Genomic DNA, 23,007 nt, shown 5'->3' with positions numbered 1-23,007 from the left:
CCTTCCTCTTACGAGGGTGCTTGTGGTTACATTTAGAGCCTAGGATTAGCTCTCCCCTTCCTAGAACCCTTAATTTAATCTTCTCTGCCAAGTCCCTTTGCATATAAAGTAACACAGTCACAAATTCCAGGAATTGGAACATGGACATTTCAGGGCCATTAGCCTATCACGCCCTCTTGAGCTCCTTCTTTTCTACCTGAAATTTTTTCCTTACCCAGCAGTCCTGTTTCTCTCCATCTTCAGCTCTGCCTCCTTTTTCTGTTCCTCCCCTATAACCTATAAATAAGTTCTAACAAAACAAAACAAGCAAGTCCCTCTCAACTCTCTACCCTGCTCCAGCTTTTTCTGACATGTCTCTTTCTCTTCATATCCAAATATTTTAAAAAGCAAGTTTCATTTTCTAGAAATAAGGCAAATAAGCTACCCTTTGAAACCATCCTAGAAAAAAATATCTATCAATGTTCCTAAAGTTAAAAGAAGGTAAAGCATTGCAGAGTTGGCAAAACCATCCAAGATGGCAAGGATGAGAAGCCTAAATCCAGAGAGATAAAGAAGTACTGTACTTGAAGGTGGCAGCTTTCTTCTGGACATGAGTCAGTTTTTGATGACCTAGAACTTCATCCTTAACATACTATGCTTGGGAACAGAAGACAAAGCTCAGAGTCCAGGCAAGGGGGAAGACTGCATTGAAGACACAGAATAAATAAGGGACCTAAAGAAAGTGCCACCAATGAGATTGAACTCATTTTCTCCATGACACAGGGTGATAGTAGGGAAAAATTGGCTGTTTTGGCCTTCACTTTTGGTAAACTTAAGAAGAGGTAGTTTCTTGTGAGAACCCAACAGTCCACATGTGAGTTTGAGGTTACATTTTATACTACTTAACTGTTCAAACAAACAAACAAACAAAACAAACTGCTGTCAGGAACTTAGTTTAAAGAGTTTCCAAGTTGGCCCTAGTTGTGTGGCTGGGTTGGAGCATCATCCTGGACCAAAAGGTTGCAGGTTTGATTCCTAACCATGGCACATGTCTAGGTTTGCAGGTTCCAGCCTCAGTCTGGGCAGCCAATCAATGTTTCCCATCCTGTATCCCTCCATCTCACTCTAAAAACAATTAAAATATTCCCTCAGGTATGTCCACAGGGGCTGACAGAAGAAAACACAAATTCTTTGTGGAAGAATGCATCTTAACTTAGATAAGAATACCTAGGAGTAAAGTTTTGAGAAACATAAGTTCCCAATCAAATCACAAAACACAAATGGAAAGCAGACATAAACAAGAATCAGCAGAAATAAGCAGTAAAATCAGGCCCATAGAAGGCATATATAGTGAAATTATGAGATACAGAATATGAATGCTTACAGAAATTCATGCAAAATATATTAATTGAGAACCTATAAAGGGCAGGCTATTGAATATATGACAAGAAACAAGAGACTCTCAGAAATACTCAGACAGATTTAACAAAGAGCCTAACACAATTTCCTGAACTGAGACATATAATAATTTACACATACAAAAATTAATATATGTGTTAAATAAATGATAAGATACAGCTCCAGAAAGAATGAGAGAACTGAGAAACAGATGTGAAATAATTAACTGGAATACAGCACAAAGAGGCAAATAGATAGAAAATACGAAGGAGAGGTTAAGAGTCATAGAGGCTGGAGTGAAAGTATCTTAATAAACATTTAATCAGAGTTCCCTGACAAAACATAGGGAATGGAGAAGATCTGACATTTGAAGAAATAATACCTGATATTTTTCCAATGTGGATGAAAAATCCACACTGGATCAGCCATCAAACCTAAGAACTCAATAAATTCTAAGCAACATATATATTAACATATCCATGCCTATGTGTATTACAATAAAACCATTACAACAGAATGGCAGAGAGATGTTTAAAAATAGCCAGAGAGAAGACAGATTATCACAAAGGAAAGACAATTAACCTACCAACTGACTTCTCAGTAGCAACAGTGGAAGTTAGAAGGTCTTAGAACAATATCTTCAAAGTACTGAGACAAAATAACTGTCAATCTCAAATTATGAAAAGCCCCTTTTGTGAGTGTGGGTGAAATAAAGACCTTTTCAGTTAAATAAGAGCTGAGAGAGTTTACCACCAATAGACCTTAACCAAAGAAACTTCATTATGAAGTTAAGAAACATCATTAAGAAACTTCAGACACAAAGATAATGATCCCAGGATAAAGGACTGAGATGCAGAAAGAAACTCTGAGCAAAGATATTGGTAATGAGAGTTGAAAGATTCTGAGGCCCTTGTGTTATCTGAAAGTGGGATGAAGATAATAAATTTTATAATAAACTAAAGTAAACATGGATGGTAAATTTAGGGTAACCTCTAGAAAAAGTAGAAGTCTTTAACTTACAAAACAGTGGAGGAAAATGTGAAATGAGAAAAAAGATCTAAAAAGAAAAAGTGTAGGTAGTCAAGATGGAGACATAGGTAAATGTGGCTCACCTCCTTGCACAACCACAGCAAAATTACAGCTAAACTATTAGTCAGAACTGTCAGAAAATCAAGCTGTATGACAACTAAAGAATTACAGAAACCACACTCATCCAGACAGGTAGGAGGGGCAGAGGGGAGGAAACAGAGACTCAGAACAGGCTGGTCCCAAACCCACATGTCGTGGATATAAACAGAGGGATATCTTGGGAGCAAGGGATCCCAGCCCCATACCAGAGCACCCAGCCCAGGGTTCCAGTGCCAGGAAAATAAGTCCCCATAACTTCTGGCTATAAAAACCAGTAGAGGTTGGGTTGGTGAAAGAAACTGGGATTCTCACACATCTCCCATTGGAGGGCCCCACATACAGACTTACTCAGACCTACTCCCTCAGAGTTCCACCATCAGGGCAGCACCTTGAAGACCACCAGTGGTATGTGGTGAGGAACTGAAGTGTCTGGCATCAGGGTGAGAGCTGGGGGACAGCTTCCTCCTGGACAGAACTACAGACAGCAGCCATTGTTCCTTTTCTGAGCCCTCCCCCACACAGAGCCACAGTGCAGCAGCCCATATCTGAGACTCCATCAACCTGTCTCACATGGTTAGCCCCGCCCTAAAATTACCTAAGGCTCCACCCTATCCAACTTATGGACACATGAAGGTGGTAACAGTGTCTTTTCCTTAGGAATGGCTGGGCTAGGCACAGGCTTCAGACCTTCCTAGAGTCACTCAGAAACCATCAATGGCTGAGCCCACCCCCCCATCTCTTCTGCTGGGTGGCCCCAGGCCCTGCATGAGCAGCAGGCATCTGTAGATCACTTCATACCTTACACCAAGGGGCCTGAGACAGAACACAAATAGTGGCAGACCTTGGCCTGCACCACCTGGGAAACCCCAGAGCCTACATACCAAGTGGACAGTTACCAGGGTGGTGGAGCACCACCACCCAACCAACTCCACAAGTGACAGAGGAAAGTGGTTGCTGGCCAGTGGTCACAGACAAATCTACCAGCTGTGTGGCCTAGGTAAAAAAAAAATCCCTCCCATTGATCAGCTGACAGCAATCAAGATTCAACTACAAGAGGAGGAAATAATTAGCCCACGTGGAGGGCACACCTTGAGTACCCAGGATGAGAGATAGCAGAGGCTGTGCTACTGGACCCTACAGGATGCCTACTACATGGAGTTAAAGCAGCTCTCCCGAATACACAGAAACAAACACAGGGAGGCTGCCAAAACAAGGAGACAAAGAAACATGGCCCAAATGAAAGGACAGATCAAAACTCCAGAAAAATAGCTAAATGAAATGGAGCTAAGCAATTTATCAGTTGCAGAGTTCAAAACACTGGTTAAAAGGATGGTCAAAGAACCTAGTGAGGACCCCAACAGCATAAACAAGATCCAGTCAGAAATGAAGGAGATACTACTGAAATAAAGAACAATTTACAGGGAATCAGCAATAGAGTGGATGAAGCCAAGAATCAAATCAATGATTTGGGACATAAGAGAGAAAAAGACATCAAATCAGAATAATAAGAAGAAAAACGAATCCAAAAAAATTGAGGATGGTGTAAGGAGCCCCTGGGACAACTTCAACCATTTCAACATTTGTATCATAGGGGCCCCAGGAGGAGAAGAGAAAGAAAAAATAAATTGGAAACCTATTTGAAAAAATAATAAAAGAAAAATTCCCTAACTTGGTACAGGAAATAGACATACAAATCTGGGAAGCACAGAATCCCACACAAGATGGATGCAGGGGATCACACCAAGAAACATCATAATTAAAAAGCCAAAAGTTAAAGATAAAGAGAGAATCTTTAAAGCAGCAAGAGAAAAGCTATGATTATCTACAAAGGAGTTCCCATAAGACTATCAGCTGATTTCCCAAAAGAAACTTTTCAGACTAGGAGAGATTGGCAAAAAGTATCAGAGTGATGAAAAGCAAGGACCTACAACCTAGATTACTCTATCCAGCAAAGTTATCATTTAGAATCAAAGGGCAAATAAAGTGTTTCCCAGACAAGTTAAAGCTAAAGGGATTCTTCTTCACCAAATCATTATTATACGACATACTAAAGGGTCTTATTTATAAGAAAAAGAAGACCAAAACTATGAATATTAAAATGGCAATAAGTACATAACTATCAACAATTGAATCTAAAAAGCAAACTAAACAAACAAGCAGGGCAGAAACAAAATCATAGATATGGAGGACATTGGGAAGGTAGCCAGCTGGGAGGGAGTTCTGGGGGAATGCGGGAAAAGATGCAGGGACCAAGAAGTACAAATTGGTAGGTACACGACAGGCAGGGGGATGTTAAGAGCAAGTATAGGAAATGGAGTTGCCAAAGAACTTATACTCTTGACCCATGGACATGAACAAAGGAGTCGGGGGTGCTGGGTGGAGGAGGGCCAAGAAGAGAAGTTGGGACACTATAATATAGGATAATCAATAAAAAGAGAAACAAAAAAGGCAGGCCAAATAAAAAGCACAAAATAAGATGGTAGAAATATCTCTAGATGTACCTGTAATCAATGTAAATGCAAATGGATCAAATCATTAATGGAAAGGTAAAAACTGTTAGACTAGATAGCAAAGCAAAACCAGTCATGTGCTATTGATAAGACACCTCTCCAAAAAACAAGAACACAGGGCATTTGAGAATAAAATGACAGAAAAAGATATTGGAAGCAAATGCTAATTGAAAGAAAATTGGCATAGATTTAATAATATCAAAAAAGTAGATTTTAGGCAGAAAGCATTACTAAAAGTAGTTACTATATAATGATAAAAAGTGCAATTTATCATTTATAATAAAAGTGTATTATTAAACTTGTATTGATGTCAGAAATATGTAAAGCAAAAAAATGAATAAAAAGTAAAAGATTTACAAAATCCGCTATTATTGCAGGAGATTTTAAACACATCTCTTTCAATAATTGATAGATTAACTGTGAATTAGAGAAAGATGGAAGATTAGGATACAGAAGATTTAAGATACACTTCTTAACAGGCTTGTTCTAATGAATAGAAAACACTGCACCCATCAATGGGAGAAAATACTTTTTTTCAACCAAAAATGAACACGACTTGGGGCGGTGAACACACAATACAATATACAGATGGTATACCATAGAATTGTACACCTGAAACTTATATGTAATTATTAACCAATGTTGCTCTGATAAATTCAACAAATAATTTTTAAAAAAATAACAGCAATACAAATAGGATGCATATTCAGCCTTCCTTGGCTCCAAAATTTTGACACTATACTTAACGGTAAAGGTTAACTTACATCTCAAATAAAATACAATAACTACTCTTTAAAAGCACAGAAAACAACAATAATCCAGAATTGCCAAATAATTACTAAAGAAGTTTGATCCACAGTTAAAAGTTATGAAGGTGGGGGTGGGGTGGGCGGAAGGCCCAGACAGCGCTTCTCTGTGAGCCCGGACAGACATCTGAGGAGCAGATCCCTTTAACACTATGTGACTCTTTCAGAGAAAAATGGTGGTTCCACAACTATTTTCATAATGCCCATATAAATCGACACCCAAACAAGTTAAGGCAGTATCAGAAAACAATGTTAAAGACCAATCTCACTTACGAATGTGATGAAAAATAAATCCTAAAAGAAGAAAATATTAGCAAGCCAAATCTAACAATGTATAAAAAAAATGCTCTCTGACCAGGAATTCAAGATGGGCTTGAATTTAGAAAATCGATTTCATACATTACCAGCTTAAAATGTGATTTGCAGATTTATGTTTTTATGTGTTAAGATATTAATTTATTCAAGACTATCTTGTCTTAAGTAGCTTGCATTTATAGGCTTTTATTTTTAAAAAGATATTTTAATGGCAACAAAAATATTAAACACTCAAGAATAAATTTAACAAATTGTGTGCAAGGCCTTAAAATGATAAAACCTTAAAGACCTAAATAAATGGAGTTCTATACTGTCCTCATGAATAGGGAGAATCAAAACCATTAAAAATGTTGAAATTGGTTTTCATTAAAGCTGACAGTCTGACTCTAAAATGCATGTGGAATTGCCGGACGGTGGGAGGGTGATGCTAAGACAGATTTGAAGAAGGACCCGGCAGGAGGATTTTCTCCCCGTGATGGAGCTGGGTCAGAAAGCTGCTGTGGCTAAGACAGTCTGGTTCCCCCAGAGGCACGGCCAGAAACATCCCCCCTGTGTCTGCACACTGGGCACTGCACAGAGACCCACGGGCCTGGTGGGGCCTGCTGGGTGAGCTTAATGCAGAATAATGCAGGGGCAACTCTCAGCCACATGGGAAAATGAATGTGTTCGTATCTAACAGCACACAAAAGTTAATTACAGAGGGGTTGGAATCTTAAATGAGAAACTTCAATGAAAACTGCACATCAAAATATACCTTAAAGAGAAGGAAAAGAGAAGGCACAAAATGGAAGCATATTTGTATTCGACAAAGAATTAGGTCTCACAATATGAGTATATCAAGAAATCCTAGCCCTGGCTGGAGTGGCTCAGTTGGTTGAGCATCGTACTGCAAAGTGAATGGTCACTGGTTGGATTCCCAGTCGGAGCACATGCCTGGGTTGAGAGCTGGGCTCCCGGTAGGAGGTGTGCCAATGGCAACCACACATTGATATTTCTCTCCTTCTCTTTCTCCTTCCCTTCCCTTCTCTCTAAAAAAAATAAATAAAATCCTTTAAAAAAGAAACCATAAAAATTAATAAGGAATATGGCACAACTAAGTAGAAAAAGTGGGCAAAAGGCATTCCCCAAAGAAGAAAGGTACACAGTGAACAATCTTTGAAAAGAGTGCATGGCACAACCACTTTGGAAATCAGTTTCACGTTATCTAATAAAGTTGAAAATGAGTATCTATCCTGTGACCTTGGAGTAGAGCATATACCCTCCCTCCCAGGGTGTCCACCAATCATACCTTTGCCCATGTGCACCCCAGACATGTGCAAGGATGTTCTAGGCAATATTGTTTGTAATTGGCAGGGTGCAGGGGTGGGGGGACCGAACAACAAAATGTCAATCAACAAGAGAATAGTTAAATTGTGTCACAGCACACTACAGCAGGGAAAACTGGATGACTTTCACAATTACAATGTCAAGAGTGAAAAAATTACAGAAAAATGTACACCATAGCCTTTCATTTATATGAAGTTTAGAAGCACGCTCACTGTATACTATATTGTTTAGTAATGCATACATACCTGTAATTCTACAGATAAAAGGGGAAATGCATGCTCTGGAGCCCAAACCTTGGGGTGGGGCCTAGAGAGAGAGAGGAGGCAGGAGCGTTCAGTTTGGTTCCCTGTCCTGCAGGCGTTGGAGCCCTCAAAGTGCATTTAGGCAGGAAGTGACAGGACCGGTGCTTCTGGACCCCTGTCCTGGACATGATGAGCAGGAGGCCGGTTAGGAGGCTGCGGCCAGGGTCCAGGTAAAGTCAAGGAGGTAGGAGCTGTGGAGATGGACGGCAGAAGGTGGAACAAGGAGTATTTAGGAGGCAAAACTGGCAGGACGTGGCGGTCGACTGACCAGTGATTGAAGAAGAGGCAGACTGGGTTGGCAAAGTGGAGAGCCCATATAGCGGCTCTCAAAAGGAAGCAGCCTCCTCCGTCCATTCCTGGGGTGTGCCAGGGCGGAGTTGGTCCCAGTGAGATTTCATCTTGCCTTTCTAGTGAGTTGCAACCTCAGTACATTTATGGCACCATGATTCTGTCACATTCATAGGAAAGCTCAGTAGCACTGTAACAAAAATAAGACTGTTACTGAAATACTCTTCCTTGAGAAAATTCAGCTTCTAATATATGCTTCCAAGATTAGCTCATAGAAAAGGCAGTGAATGATCACTATAATTATAACAACCTGCCTAGAAGGCCAACTGGGTTGGGTCTTCGGGTTTCCTTTGGTGATTATAATAACTGCCTTTTATAATTTTATCATTTAAACAAGAGGATCATTTTATTGGTAATTGTAGTTGAGAATTTGCGTTTTAAGCACACTGTTTATATTTGCTTAATGGAATGTGCTTTCAAAAGCAAGACAGAATATTTCTGTTAAAGCCTTGATTCTCAGAAGCATTATTTCAATCTCCTTGCTCACTTTCATGCCCCAAACCCCATTAATGGAGATCATGAAGCTCACTTGTGGCTTTGCCGGATCCCTTGGCTCAGAGGGTAACAACCTTCGGGGCAGAAAGAGATCTTGCAAGTCTTCTTGCTGGTTGGGTCAAGTACAGCTCTACCCTCCCCTTGACCGATCCCCACTCAAAGTAGCTGATAGGTGGGAAAACGAGCTGCCTCCTTGTTTGCTGCCCATGATGCCAAGAAGTGATCTGGCTGAGAAGGTGCCTCTACAAAGGACTTTAGTCAAACCATTAATTAACTCAATGAAGTGATTTGTTTATTTTTTCCACTTCTGCATTAGTTTTTAAATAGAATTAGCCAAACAACATTTTTTGCCATTGTTTAAATAATAACAGCAAAGGTTGAATGAAACTACTGTCTTGTGTAACACAGTTAACCCCTGAGACTTAAGAGAGCTTTTGAGCCTCCGTTATTATCACCAGGAGATCTTCAGTGTCAGCTAACCAAGCAAACCCTGAAATAGTTTTACAAGTAGTTTTTAATGAAGTCATTTGTGACCACCAAAACAAAACAATCAGTTCCTTTTTCTCCTTCAGAACATTTGCTACCAAGATTAGAGACCGAAATATTTCCACTTCAGGCACACCTAACAACGTACATTGAACATGACACAGAGGTTGAGTCACACCCTGCGTGGCTTCCTTATCTCCAGGTGACCAGCCCTCTGGCTGCGTCTTCACAGGGTCTGGGAACTCATTCAGTTTCTCCACAGACAGCATGCCTGGCTCCCTGGCCACCTAGGACCCAGAGTCCTCATTCAAAGAAGCCGTGCAGTTCCCTTGTCTGGCTAAATCCTGAGGTGCTTGTGGAGAACCAGCTACAGTTCAGTGTTTACATCCGTCTCCATGTCCACCACCTGGTCCCAGGTGCAAATCCCATCTCTCCTATGCACCGCTCAAGGGCCTCAGGCAAATCCCTTGAACTCTCTGAACTTCAGTTGCCTCTTCCATAAAAGGGGGATAATATTAGGGTTGTGGTGCTAATAGAATTTGATGGGTTTTCATAAAGCACAGTGCCTAATTTAGCAACCCCCCAGTAAATGTTAGCGATTAGCATTAATATTGAACAGAGTAAGGCATTCACTTCTTTAAAGTATTTTAGCTTTTAAGTAGTAAAAGCTAAAACAAGCTATAAACAAGTAGTAACTTGTCAGGAATTCATGGAAAGCTAGAAAAGTCTACATTTCAGAGAAGTACCACTTATGCTTTAAAATGTATATTTATTTAAACATGTTTTTGTTCTTTTAGGCCAATTGTGTCGGAGAGAAATGAACTTCTCATTCAGTTTTTCTCAGACTTAAGCTTAACTGCAGATGGATTTATTGGTCACTACAAATTCAGGCCAAAAAAATTGCCAACAACTACAGCATCACCAGTCACCACCACATTCACTGCGACTACAGGTGAGTTTGTTTCTTTTGAAATTTGTTCACAAACTTAACGAATATTTTTTTAAATCTTTTGAAGTACAAAATATCAAATAAAGATATTTGAAACTAAAATAAATAAGATGAAAACATATGTAAGAGAATATGACTCCAATAATGAAAGAAAAGTATATGGTATAATAATAATTATTCGTATTATTATTTTTAAATGTCATCTAAGAAAATTATAACCACTTAAAAATTACTAGGGAACCTAGTAACAGATCATTATAAGACTGACTTTTCTTTTTTGGCACTTATAAAATTATGGTTTTCTTTTTACTGCATAGAATTACAGTGTTTTAGGTTAAAGTTCCAGGGCCTTCACACCTGCCTGCTTTCGCATCTGCCAGTATTTGGGAATCGAAGTACCCGCTGAGCTAAAGCCAGCCCGAATCTGCCAGTATTTGATGGGGCTTTTTTTTTCTTTGCTCCAAAATGTGTCATGCAAAATATGTTATTTTTTTCAAATTGAAGGAAGTCAAGCAAAAATACAGAAGCCAGTTGGGAAAGTCTGGCTGGGATATGCTCTAAGAATTGGGGAGGCTAGTCTCTTTATCTGTCAGCTCCACGCACTGGGATTTCAGACTTCACATATCAAAATCTAAATCCAAGGAGGAGAGAAATGTGAGAAGGAAGGATCTAAGGTTAAGGAATGAAACAAGTTGACATAAGAACACCTTTATGGCCCACTATTTTCTGTACCTTCAAAGTGAGGCTGTTTACTCTGAGTACAGGCACTTCAGGAAGAGCTGTTTTTCTGAGCACTCTCTTCGTGTGCCCCCTTGTGGTTGGGAAGAGTACTGCCTCATGTTTCAGCAGTATTTCTCCAGTTTCTCTCGGTGGACTCTGGTGTCCTTCATCTTTTCAGTGAATTATCAGGTCACAGCTTAGTGCTTAGGTGGTTCCCCAGCTTTCTGAGTCACAAACATGGATTTGTATTTATCTCCTAGAGTTTTGCAACTGCTAGACATTTAAATTAAAGCCCATCGCATGCAACTTGTTTTTATCACACTGTTCTCCTCCTTGAACCTGCCGCTCTGCCTGTGTCCCCAGACCTGGCCCACAGCATCAGAGCCACCCACTTAGGGCCATCTTCCACCTCCTCTGCGTTCCCTCCCCACTGCACGTCCCTGCACCGCGCACACACAGAGCCGACCAAGTCCTTCTCTACAACCATACCCTCCAATATGTTAGCCACTGATGAGAACTTCAGATGTGGCCAGTGGCACTGAGGAATCTTTAATTTAATGGAATTTAGAAAGCCTCATGGCCTAGTGGCTACCAAACTGGACAGTACGAGAGCACAACTCTTTCATGGGGTGTGTAAGACCATCACACCTCATCCCCATTCTCTCTAGATCCACCTTTAGTCCCTACCACCTCTCTCCTTATGCTCTAAGTATTTTGCATTTTATTTTAAGTGCAGGGGAAACTGTTGATAGATTAAGCAAAGTTCGGGATTAGATTTGCACTGTGAAGAAGATCACTCAGGCCACTGTGAATCGATTGTAGGGGTCAGGAGCATCAGTAGGTTCGTGTGGCTGTGCAGAGGAACTGTGCTGTGACAGAAAGACAGAGACAGTCGAGAGATGTTGACTGTTGTGCAAGCCAGGGACCTTGGGAGATACTGACAGGGGTCGGGGGTGAATTGGATTAGGAAGATCAGGGAGGTGTCAAGAATGCCTCCCGGCCCCTGGTTTGCAAAGCGCAGGGGATAACGTAACCATTCCCTGGAGCTGAGAGCTGGGTTTAGGGGTAGATATATAAGTTAAGCTTGTTGCATCTGAGGTGTCTGTGAGATACTCAAATGGAGATGTCATGCAGACAATTACATCTATGGGCTCCCAGACCAGAAGGGAGATTTAAGCTAGCTATCTGAATTTGAGAGCGGTCAACATGTACATGGTTGATACCATGATCCGGAATGAGATTGCCTAGGGAGAGGTTAGCATGAAAGAAGGAAAAGGGCTGGGTTAAATCTCTAGGAATTCCAGCATATTAAAGGGGAGAGGGTATGGTGGTACAGGGGACCAGAAAGGAGATGTTAGAGGGGAGGGAGGAAGCAGCAGCCTGGGTCACAGAGGCCACAGAAGGGAGTGTTTTAAGAAGGAAGTGGTCAGTAGAGCCAAGGTTGACAGACATCAAAAGAGGGAAGGATTCAAATGTTTCCATTTGATTTCACGGCATGGCGGCTGCTGGGGACCCTAGCAAGACTTGTGTGAGTGCAGCTGTGTGGACAGAAACCATACACAGTGGGTTGAGGCCTGTGGAACATGGTGAAAAAATGGAGACAGAATTCTGGCAACTCATTCCACAAGTTTGGCCCTCAGGGAGGGAGAGAGGCTTTGAGTGTCTGGAGGAGGTTACAGCTAATGGGAAGTAGCCAGCAAAAGAAAATACGGTGGCAGACAGAGGGAATGAACTGAGGAGGAAATTTCTGCAAAGGTGGGAGGCAGTGGCCTCCAGAAGGCTGACTGGACACACCTTAGACCAGAGGTGGAGCAACCTCCTCTCTCAGGGGAGGAAAGGAAGCGGAGGGGGGTAAAGACAACAGGAAGGTTGGGTGGGGAATCTGAGGACATTTCCTGCTGTGACCTCTGTTCCCTCTGGGAACTAGGCAGGCTCACCTGCCGACAATGAGAGGGGAGGTGGGAGAACCAAGGGTTAGGAGAATGAGAAAGAATTGGGAAAAGAGCTGCGGGAACTGGGGAGTGAGTTGATCACGAGACTGCTTGCCGCCTCTATCGGGGTCTGTTTGTGTACTCGCCGATGCCACTGCCCTTTGGTTCAGTGAATTAAGTGCATGTCAGCCTCCAACTGCTGGGACACTGTTCCCTCTAACAGGGCTGTCCAAACTTTTGGCATCTCTGGGCCACACTGGAAAAAGAAGAGTTGTCTTTGGCCACACGTTAAATACATAAATACTAATGAAAACTGATGAGCAAAGAAAGGTTTTAAGTAAATTTACGATTTTGTGTTGGGCCACGTTCATAGCCATCCTGGGCCACATGGGGCCCCCTGGCCACAGGTTGGACACCCCTGCATGTTCACTGAGCTCTTCATCTCACAAAGAAATGTGTGTGTGTGCTTAAACCATTATATTATATGTATTTATCATGACATTGTATATATTTTAATATTGCAGTTCAGTTCAGATCCCTTTTGGAGTTAAGCAGGGGTACAAATTAAGAGTAAATAAATAAGTAATAAATTCAAAACAGAGCTGGCAGAACCTATGAACAGGGCAATATTCCAATCACAAATTCTTACCTACCCAGTATCATTTTGTTACAGTTGTTTTATTTAAAATACTCTTCCTAGAATATTGCTATATCTGTATAAATAATTAGCAAATACTTTTGAAACATTTTTAATGATGGCGATATTAAATACTTCCATTTTGTTACCTCACGGCTTCTCGGTGTACTGCTAACATTCGGGCCGTGTCCTTCGTTGCTGCTGGGTGCTGTCCAGTGTGGGCAGCACCCTACCCACTAGGTGCTGCTGGCACCCTCGTAGTTGTGACAACCAAAAATATTTCTGGACAGGCAGTGACAGGCCCAACATGAATGTTTAGTAACTGGTTGCAGCTGAGTACAGGTATAACAAACACACTCTACACATGAGCAGTGTTTTTAAAAATTACCTTTACTAGTCACATTTAGGCAATTGTTTTAAGTGCACCAAGAAGGCTCCCTCCTTCTCCAGGAGGAACACCGTGGGACTCCTTGTGTAAAGTGGAGGATTAACCTGTATTTTCTGAGTTCATATTTGTTGTACTAGATTTTTCTAAGCAGGGCAGATGGAGACTCTGTGTGTTTCGGGGTATGGTGCTAGTTTTATGTAGAGGGAGAAGAGAATGGGGGTAAATGTGAATTGTCTTTTATCTCAGGTTTCACATGCAGGAAAGACTATTCAGTTATGCCAAGGAAACTGGTGTAGTCGTCGGTAGCATGAAGAATTTCTTCTGCGCGCTCTTTAATTAGTTCATCACAATGACATTTTGGTGGCTCAGGGAAATAAATGGGAATTATAAATTGATAGATTCATATCGAAATGCCAATTATACTTGAATTCATATTCCTGAATCTTATGACTTTCTTCTTTGAATTAAGGTTTAAAACCCACCGTGGCCATATGTCAACAAAAGTGTAGATGGACGGGTACCCTAGAAAGCAATTACTGTTCAAGTAACTTTGGTAAGAAGTGAAACTAGCCTTTTCTCTTTAATAAGAAACTTGAGACTGCATGCTTCGTCTCAAAGGAACCGCCACGAATGTGATGGTGAAGGGTAAGTTACACGCTTGATTTACCCAAGAAAATATTTTCCCCCACACCATGGTGCACTGACTTGTGCTCTTCGAAGTGCTGGATTTCACAACTGAGAAAAACATGTGGACAGCAAGTATACTTTTTCACATAAACTTAATTTGACTCCTGGTACATGGTACCGTTATTCTGTGTATTCTGGTTAGCTCAGTATTCCTGGAAAAGAAAAAAAAGCCTGTATACTTTTTGTTCCCACATATTTTTCATGTATTGATTATTTTTTCACACATCTATAATTCAACTTAAGTAAGTTTGAAACAGAACTGGCCTGGCTCCTCTCACAAGAAATTCAACTATTTCCTCTGTGGGGTCCTTCTAAAGCTCTCGATTAAAACCTACAAATCAGAAATCCACTTGGAAATGTTTATAAATTAGAAACCGAGGAGACATTAGCTAATTAATGACTTAGAATTTATAAGAGCTTTTTACACTAAAAAACAATTGCACTTTTTGTGAAACACACCCAGAAGCAAAAAACACCAAATTTAATTATGTTGCTTATTTTTCGAAGGAATATTTTAAAAAAGTATCACCAGGAAAAGAAAGTCGCTGGAGCCTAAAGGGTTACCCCGAACCCAGGGCCTCCCGGAAGAGGCTCTGCCTGCTGCCAGCGGCACAGCAGGCCGTGTGGCAGGGAATGCGGGCGCTGAGGAGCCTGGGCCCTAAGTCCTGCTGGAGTTCGCATGCTGGTATCTTCCCGTAACTGGCGAAAAATGGGAACAAGCAGCACCAGGTGTCACTGCCAGCACAGCCGGTCTAGACTCCTATCAGAGGCGCTTAAGGCAATACCCCTGCCTGTCCTTTGGAGCCGCCTAACTCCCCTGGGCTACACACTGACGTTCTGCACTGAGCACTCATCACCAAGCACCCGAGTAAGGCAGGAGAAGGGTTCTGAGCTTTTGTGAGCTTTGCATGTTACATAAACAGTGCGTCCTCACTTTACCCCGAAAAGCTCATATGAGCCAAGTCCAAAACTTGATTTATTCTGCTGTTACTCGGTTACATGGCCAAATGGCCAAATACTATCCCCACTTGCTCATCAGTTCTCAACCAGCATTGGTGACATTCCTCTAGTGGCAGTTTGGGTTGTCACGGAGGTAACTGAGGAGGCTCCTGGTTTTTCCAGACAGGGACAAGGTGTGTGAAAAAGTCACTCGATGCAAGTCCCGTGCCACATGGAACTGCCTCCACCCAAGTGCCAAGAGCCTGCCTTTGAGAAACGTAGCACCTTCCCTTCTGTGGCTCACAAACGAGGCTTCTTTCTCTGAGGGTCACAATGGAGAAGTGAGAACTACACAACGAAAAGCGACCGAATCTTGCTAGAGTTTGTTTTGTTTTTGTCAGCAAGAAAATGTGTTGTTATACCTCAGTTTTCAACTTTGACTTGGTAAATGATATAAACAGGGTAGATAAAAAAGAGAATATCAAAGACCCAGAAAAAGATGGATATTTACTGACAATCAGAGAGAGATGGGGACCCATGGTATGAACCAAAGTTCCGGGAGAAAGGAGAGCTGAAGAGAGGGATGGGGGAGACCCAGAAAGGTGGGTGTCCACGCATCCTCATGGCCCAAACCCCCTCATATTGTGTTGCCCCTAAAGAGTCAAGGTCTTTGAACTTCAGGCCAAGATGGAGGCGTAGGTAGATATACTGTGCCTCCTTGCACAACCAGAAGAAGGACAACAACAAATTTAAAAACAAAAAGCAACCAGAACTGCCAGAAAATTGAACCGTATGGAAGTCCAACAACCAAGGAGTTAAAGAAGAAACATTCATACAGACCGGTAGGAGGGGCGGAGACAGGCAGCAGGGTGGAGAGGACTCCCAGCAAGGTGGCAGCAGGAGGACCCAGTGAGGAGGTGGCTGGTGGAGCAGGCAGCCCCACATTTGCGTGGGGATGAAGTCAGAGGAACAACTGGGGAGTGAGACAGACCACGCAACCCAGGGTTCCAGTACCGAGAAATAAAGCCTCAAAGCCTCTAACTGAAAACACCTGTGGGGGTTGAGGCGGCAGTGGGAGAAACTCCCAGCCTCGCAGGAGAGTTCGCTGGAGAGACCCACAGGGTCCTAAAATGTACATAAAACCATCCACCTGGGAACCTGTACCAGAAGGGCCCACTTTGCTGGTGGGAAGCAGGGGAAGTGACTGAAATCTGGCAGACAGTGGAGCAAGCACTATTGTTCCCTCTGGGACCCCTCCCCCACATACAGCATCACAACACAGCAACTGAGTTGCCCCGCCCTGGCAAACACCTAAAGCTCCACCTCTCACTACATAACAGGTGCACCAAGACAAAAAATATGGCCCAAATGAAAGAACAGATCAAAGCTCCAGAAAAAATACAACTAAGCAACAAAGAGATAGCCAACCTACCAGATGCACAGCTCAAAACACTGGTAATCAAGATGCTCACAGAAATGGTTGAGAATGGTTACAAAATTGAGGAAAAGGTACAGGGAACCAACAGAGAAGGGACAGAAAGTGGGACTCAAATCAACAATTTGTAGCAAAAAGAAAAATAAACATTGAACTGGAACAGAACAAAGAAATAAGAATTTTTAAAAATGAGGAGAGGTTTAGGAACTTGTGGGACAACTTTAAATGTTCTAACATCTGAATCATCGGGATGCCAAAAAGAGAAGAGGAAGAGCAAGAAATTGAAAACTTATTTGAAAACATAATGAAGGAGAACTTTCCTAAACTGGCAAAGGAAATAGACTTCCAAGAAGTCCAGGAAGCTCAGAGTCCCAAAGAAGTTGAACCCAAGGAAGCACACACCAAGGCACGTCATAATTAAGTTATCCAAGATTAAAGATAAGGAGAGAATCTTAAAAGCAGCAAGAAAAAAGGAGACAGTTATCTGCACAAAGGAGTTCCCATAAGACTCTCAGCTGATTTATCAATAGAAACCTTACAGGCAAGAAGGGGCTGGAAAGAAATATTCGAAGTCATGAAAGGCAGGGACCTATATCCAAGATTACTCTCTTCAGCAAAGCTCTCATTTAGAATGGAAGGGCAGATAAAGTGCTTCCCAGATAAGGTCAGGTTAAAGGAGTTCATCATCACCAAGCCCTTATTCTATGAAATGTTAAAGGGACTTGTCTAAGAAATTGAAGAAGATCAAAAACTATGAACAGTAAAATGACAACAAACTCACAACTATCAACAAATGAACCTAAAAAAGTGGGGTGGGGGGAACAAACACTAAGCAAACAACTAGAACAGGGACCGATTCACAGAAATGGAGATCACATGGAGGGTTATCAGTGGGGAGGGAACGTGGGGAGAACGAGGGAAAAGGTACAGGGAATAAGAAGCATAAATGGTAGGTACAAAATAGACAGAGGGAGGTTAAGAATAGTGTGGGAAATGAAAAAGCCAAAGAACTTCTATGTATGACCCATGGACATGAACTAAGGTGGGGGAATGATGGTCGGAGAGGCGGGTACAGGGCAGAAGGGAATCAAAGGGAGAAAAATGGGACAACTATAATAGCATCATCAATAAAATATCTTTTTAAAAAAGATTCAAGGTCTTGTTGAGTATGCACAGGTAGAGGCTCACAAGCCTATACTACCCTGTTTGGTGGTTGGCCCACATGTCAGATGAGACATCGTAGAGTCCCCTTCTCGGTACTGGACCACGATGCAGCAGCTATTTGGGTTTCTCTCCTGGGCTTCCACACCCAACAACACGAGCAGCGCGACAGCCCCACAGCTCCTTTCTTCAACCTGAATTTTGGTGACAAGCACACAAAATCTAACTTGATAGCTCTGTTAGGGCCTTCTCTGTAACATGAAAAGTTTTGCCATCTAAAACTTAGAAAACTTAAAATTATTTACAGTTCTGCTCACGTCTGCCTCCACTGTTACGTTATTTCCAAAACATTTTCTTCTGCAGTAGTTGCCGGCACCGTCATCACAACGACCCCTCGAGGTGGAAGTCTGCATGCCACGGTCTCACTCATCAACATCTATAAAGAGGGAAGCCTGGCAATTCAGCAGGCTGGCAAGAACATGAGTGCCAAGGTCATCGTGGTCTGCAAGCAGTGCCCTCTCCTCAGAAGAGGTAAGTGTGGAGGAAAGCGTGAGCCTTTGCTGTAGCGGGGCTCAGGGCCCAGGAGGGGACAAAAGAGCCTCTCTGAGCCACGCAGGGGTCTGTCCATGCCATGGCTGCTTAAGAGAAGTCAAATCAGGGCTTCTGGTAGAGACAAGTCCAAGAAACACTTGACATTGGATCAATATGGAATGGACACAGAGGAGCAGTTCAGGAGAAAATGTTCAATTATCGCACTTAGGGTGGGAACACTATATTTAGAGGAAAATATGCTCCAAGGAAAAGGCTGGTCAGAGCTGAAGTTTAGAAAAGAAAGGGGCGTGTATGGGCCGGAGTTAAAGATTTGGGAATCATTTTCAGATGTAGGAGCAGTCAACCAACCCATAGATGGGAATGAGTTTATTAACAGAAGTTACAGAAAAGGGAAAATTACTCTCGGAACCAGAGGCACATAACTTTTAACCAAGTTCTTTAACATATAAAAGTAATATATGTTCCATGTTTTTTAAAAAGTTTAAATAAGTAGCGAAGAATATAAAATAAAGTGTGAAGCCCTTTCCCTTTCTAACCTAGAGCTACTATGAAAACTTCCAGAAAGTTTCTATCTATATACACACAGAAAATAGGATCAGACTATGCATATTCTATCACCACTTTCCCCCACGCTATATATGTGTTGAGGTCTTTTCAAAAACAGCAAACCTAGAACCCTCTCTTTGAAATGGTAATAATGCCTACTGTGTGATGTGCCATGATTTCTCTATCCAGTTTAAACTCATTCCTTTCCTCAGACTTGTTACAAAGCCAAAAACAAAACAAATGAGAGAGAGAGAAAGAAATACAGAATATTCTCTTTGAGAAAGCTTTACCATGAACTCAGCTTGTTCGGAACAGTCAGGAAGCCAGCAGTCTCATGTTGATTATTCGGAGGAAACAGCAAAGGCTCTATAAAAGATAACACTTCTCTCCAGGACTTCCAGGGATGGCAAATAAAGCACGTCTTAGTACTTTAAGATCCCTAATGATACTAGTCTTGAGGTGGCAGTGCTGGCTCTGCCCGACAAGCTTTCCTGGGCTCAGGATCTGTGTGATGGCATTTTCAGCCCATAGATGAAGGGTTGTGCATGGAAAAAGGGAAGCACATATTCCTCTGAGGATGCACTGGGGAAGAGAAAAAAGGAGGTCATGATACGCACTTTCTTTATGACTTATCTAAGAAAGAGAAGAAGATTAAAATATGACAGTAAAATGACAACAAACTCACAATTATCAACAACTGAGCCTAAAAGAACAAAAACAAAAATGAACTGAGCAAACAACTAGAACAGGAACAGATTCACAGAAATAGAGAGCACATGGAGGGTTATCAATGGGGAGGGGGAGGAGGGTGAATGGGGGAAAAGGTACAGGGAACAAGAAGCATAAATGGTAGGTACAAAATAGACAGAGGGAGNTTTTCGGAGGAAACAGCAAAGGCTCTATAAAAGATAACACTTCTCTCCAGGACTTCCAGAGATGGCAAATAAAGCACGTCTTAGTACTTTAAGATCCCTAATGATACTAGCCTTGAGGTGGCAGTGCTGGCTCTGCCCGACAAGCTTTCCTGGGCTCAGGATCTGTGTGATGGCATTTTCAGCCCATAGATGAAGGGTTGTGCACGGGAAAAGGGAAGCACATATTCCTCTGAGGATGCACTGGGGAAGAGAAAAAAGGAGGTCATGATACGCACTTTCTTTATGACTTATCTAAGAAAGAAAAGAAGATCAAAATATAACAGTAAAATGACAACAAACTCACAATTATCAACAACTGAGCCTAAAAGAACAAAAACAAAAATGAACTGAGCAAACAACTAGAACAGGAACAGATTCACAGAAATAGAGAGCACATGGAGGGTTATCAATGGGGAGGGGGAGGAGGGTGAATGGGGGAAAAGGTACAGGGAACAAGAAGCATAAATGGTAGGTACAAAATAGACAGAGGGAGGTTAAGAATAGTGTGGGAAATGAAAAGGCCAAAGAACTTATATGTATGACCCATGAACATGAACTAAGGTGGGGGAATGATGGTGGGAGAGGGGTACAGGATAAAGGGGAATCAAGGGGAGAAAAAATGGAACGACTGTAATAGCATAATCAGTAAAATAGATTTTTCTGAGGCAACATAAATCTTCAGAGTTGAACCCACCTTACCACAGCATAGACTTCAGCCTAGGCCTAATATAATTTTAATATAATTTTAAAAATGTGTAACCACTAATATAATTTAATATAATATAATATAATTTTAAAAATGTGTAACCGGGGTGGGCTGGGATGGGAGTAAAAGGCAGAAAACTTGAACAACAATTAAAAATAAAATTTTTAAAAATGTGTAACAGATAGAAGTACTTTTTAATGCCTATTTTCTGCAAGGGACCACAATGATGCAAAGAAGTATATGAGCCAAGCATGCCCTGAAGAAACTTACCTAGTATAGATGCTTGGATGTTGGAAAAAGTTCAAGACAACAACAGCTGAAGACAGTGGGTCATTCGTTGTCAAATACCTGGAAAACCCAGGAGCACAGTGGGACTCTGAGAGGTCATCTGAGGATGGCATGTCAAGGAGCAATAGAGGAATGAGAGCCATTCACATGAACACAGGGCACTCTTCCTGGCAGACACTCAGTAAGGACACAAGACCTACAGCATCGCAGAGCAGGACATGCCTGGGTCTCAGCATTCCATCTAGTCTCCTAGTGTTAGCACACCTGGAACGTGTTACGCAGTTACATTTAGGTTTTTGCTGATGAGAGTATTTTTTATTATATTTTATTGTTTATACTATTACAGTTGTCCCAGTTTTTCTCCCTTGGCCCCCTCCCCTCATCCCCCCACATCATTGCCCATGTCCATGGCTCATGTATATGTGTTCTTTGGCTATTACAATCCCTGGGGTGTACTTTACATCCTTATGACTATTCTGTAATAACCAATTTGTACTTAATCCCTTCACTTGTTTTTTCCATATCCTGACCCCTCCCACCTGGCAATCAACATGTTCTCTGTGACTGCAATTGTTTCTGTTACTTGTTTGTTTTTTAGATTCAATTGTTGATAATATATATTTATTGCTATTTTAGTGTTCATATTTTTGATCTTCATAAAAAAGATGCTTTCACATTTCATATAATAATTGCTTTGGTGGTGATGAGCTCCTTTAGCTTTTTCTTGTCTGGGAAACTCTTTGTCTGTCTTCAGTCCTAAATGACAGCTTTGTTGGGTAGAGTAGTCTTGGTTGTAGGTCCCTGTTTTTCACCACTTTAAATATTTCTTGCCAATCTCTTCTAGCCTGCAAAGTTTCTTTTGAGAAATCAGCTGGCTGTCTATGAGAGCTCCCTTATAGATAGCTAACTGCTTTTCTCTTGTGGCTTTTAAGATTCTCTCTTTATCTTTTAAACTTTGGCATTTTAATTATGATGTGTCTTGTAGTGGGCCTCTTTGAGTTCATCTTATTTGAGACTCTGCATTTGCTGGACTTGTATGTCTATGATCTTCACCAAATTAGGGAAGTTTTCTGTCATTATTTTTTCAAATAGATTTCCAATTTCTTGTTCTTTCTCTTCTCCTTCTGGAACCCCCATGATGTGAATGTTGGTATGCATGAAGTTGTCCCAGAGACTCCTTACACTGCCCTGATATTTTTGGATTCTTTTTCTTCTGATTGGTTCTTTTGGATTCTTTCTGTTCTGATTGGGTGTTTTTTGCTTCCTTATATTCCAAATTGCTGATTTGATTCTTGGCTTCATCCACTATACTGTTGATTCCCTGTTAATTATTCTTTATTTCAGTTAGTGCATCCTCCATTTCTGGCTGGATCTTGTTAATGCTGTTGAGATTCCCACTATGTTCCTTGAGCATTCTTTTAACCAGTGTTTTGAACTCTGCACCTGGTAGATTGATTGTCTCTGTTTTACTTAGTTCTTTTTCTAGAGTTGTGTTCTGTTCTTTCATTTGGACCATATTTCTTTGTTTCATCATTTTGGCAGCCTTCCTGTGTTTATTTCTATGTTCTAGATAGAGCTTCTATGTTTTCCAGGCTTGGTAGAATGTACTAATGTAGCAGGTGTCCTGTAGGGTCCAGTGACACAGCCTCTCCTATGACCCAAGCTAGGTACTCAAGGGTGCCCATCAAATGGGCTGTGTATATGCTTCTCTTGTAGTTGAGCTTTGATTGCTGTTGGCATGTCTAAGCTCAGCCACCACCTGTGTTCTGTCTGAGACCACCTGGCATAAGCTACAGAGTGACTTGCAGATGGCTGCTACTTGTGTTGAGCTTGGAGGAGTCCAAACAAGGTCAAGTTGTTTACTAAGGCCAGCTGCTACTAGTGCCAGGTCTACAGCCACTTAATGAGAGGTACAGGCTCACTGAGGCTAGATGCTGCTTGTTTGAGAGAATTTAGGAAAATCTGAAGCATGATCCAGACAAGCCATTCATGTGGGAAAGTCACTGGAAACAGCTTGGGTAAACCCCAAAGTTGGGTAGGGTAAAATCTCAGGAAGTCACC

At 41.6% G+C, this 23,007-nt stretch overlaps 1 protein-coding gene across 1 annotated transcript in view; it reads left to right on the top strand.

The window, feature by feature from the left end:
- Window positions 1–23,007, top strand: part of PCOLCE2 (procollagen C-endopeptidase enhancer 2) — a 64,953-nt gene that overhangs the window by 40,656 nt on the left and 1,290 nt on the right. Inside the window, exons 6-8 of the mRNA XM_037040308.1 lie at window positions 9,891–10,045; window positions 14,188–14,271; window positions 18,304–18,471. Of these exons, the coding sequence (XP_036896203.1) occupies window positions 9,891–10,045; window positions 14,188–14,271; window positions 18,304–18,471 (407 nt within the window). The remainder of the gene's footprint in view (window positions 1–9,890; window positions 10,046–14,187; window positions 14,272–18,303; window positions 18,472–23,007) is intronic.

Source organism: Sturnira hondurensis, unplaced genomic scaffold (genome assembly GCF_014824575.4).
Source record: "Sturnira hondurensis isolate 20B ecotype Veracruz unplaced genomic scaffold, ASM1482457v3 Scaffold0000396, whole genome shotgun sequence".
Taxonomy (NCBI): Eukaryota; Metazoa; Chordata; class Mammalia; order Chiroptera; family Phyllostomidae; genus Sturnira; species Sturnira hondurensis.
This window is presented reverse-complemented; position numbering and strand designations above follow the sequence as displayed.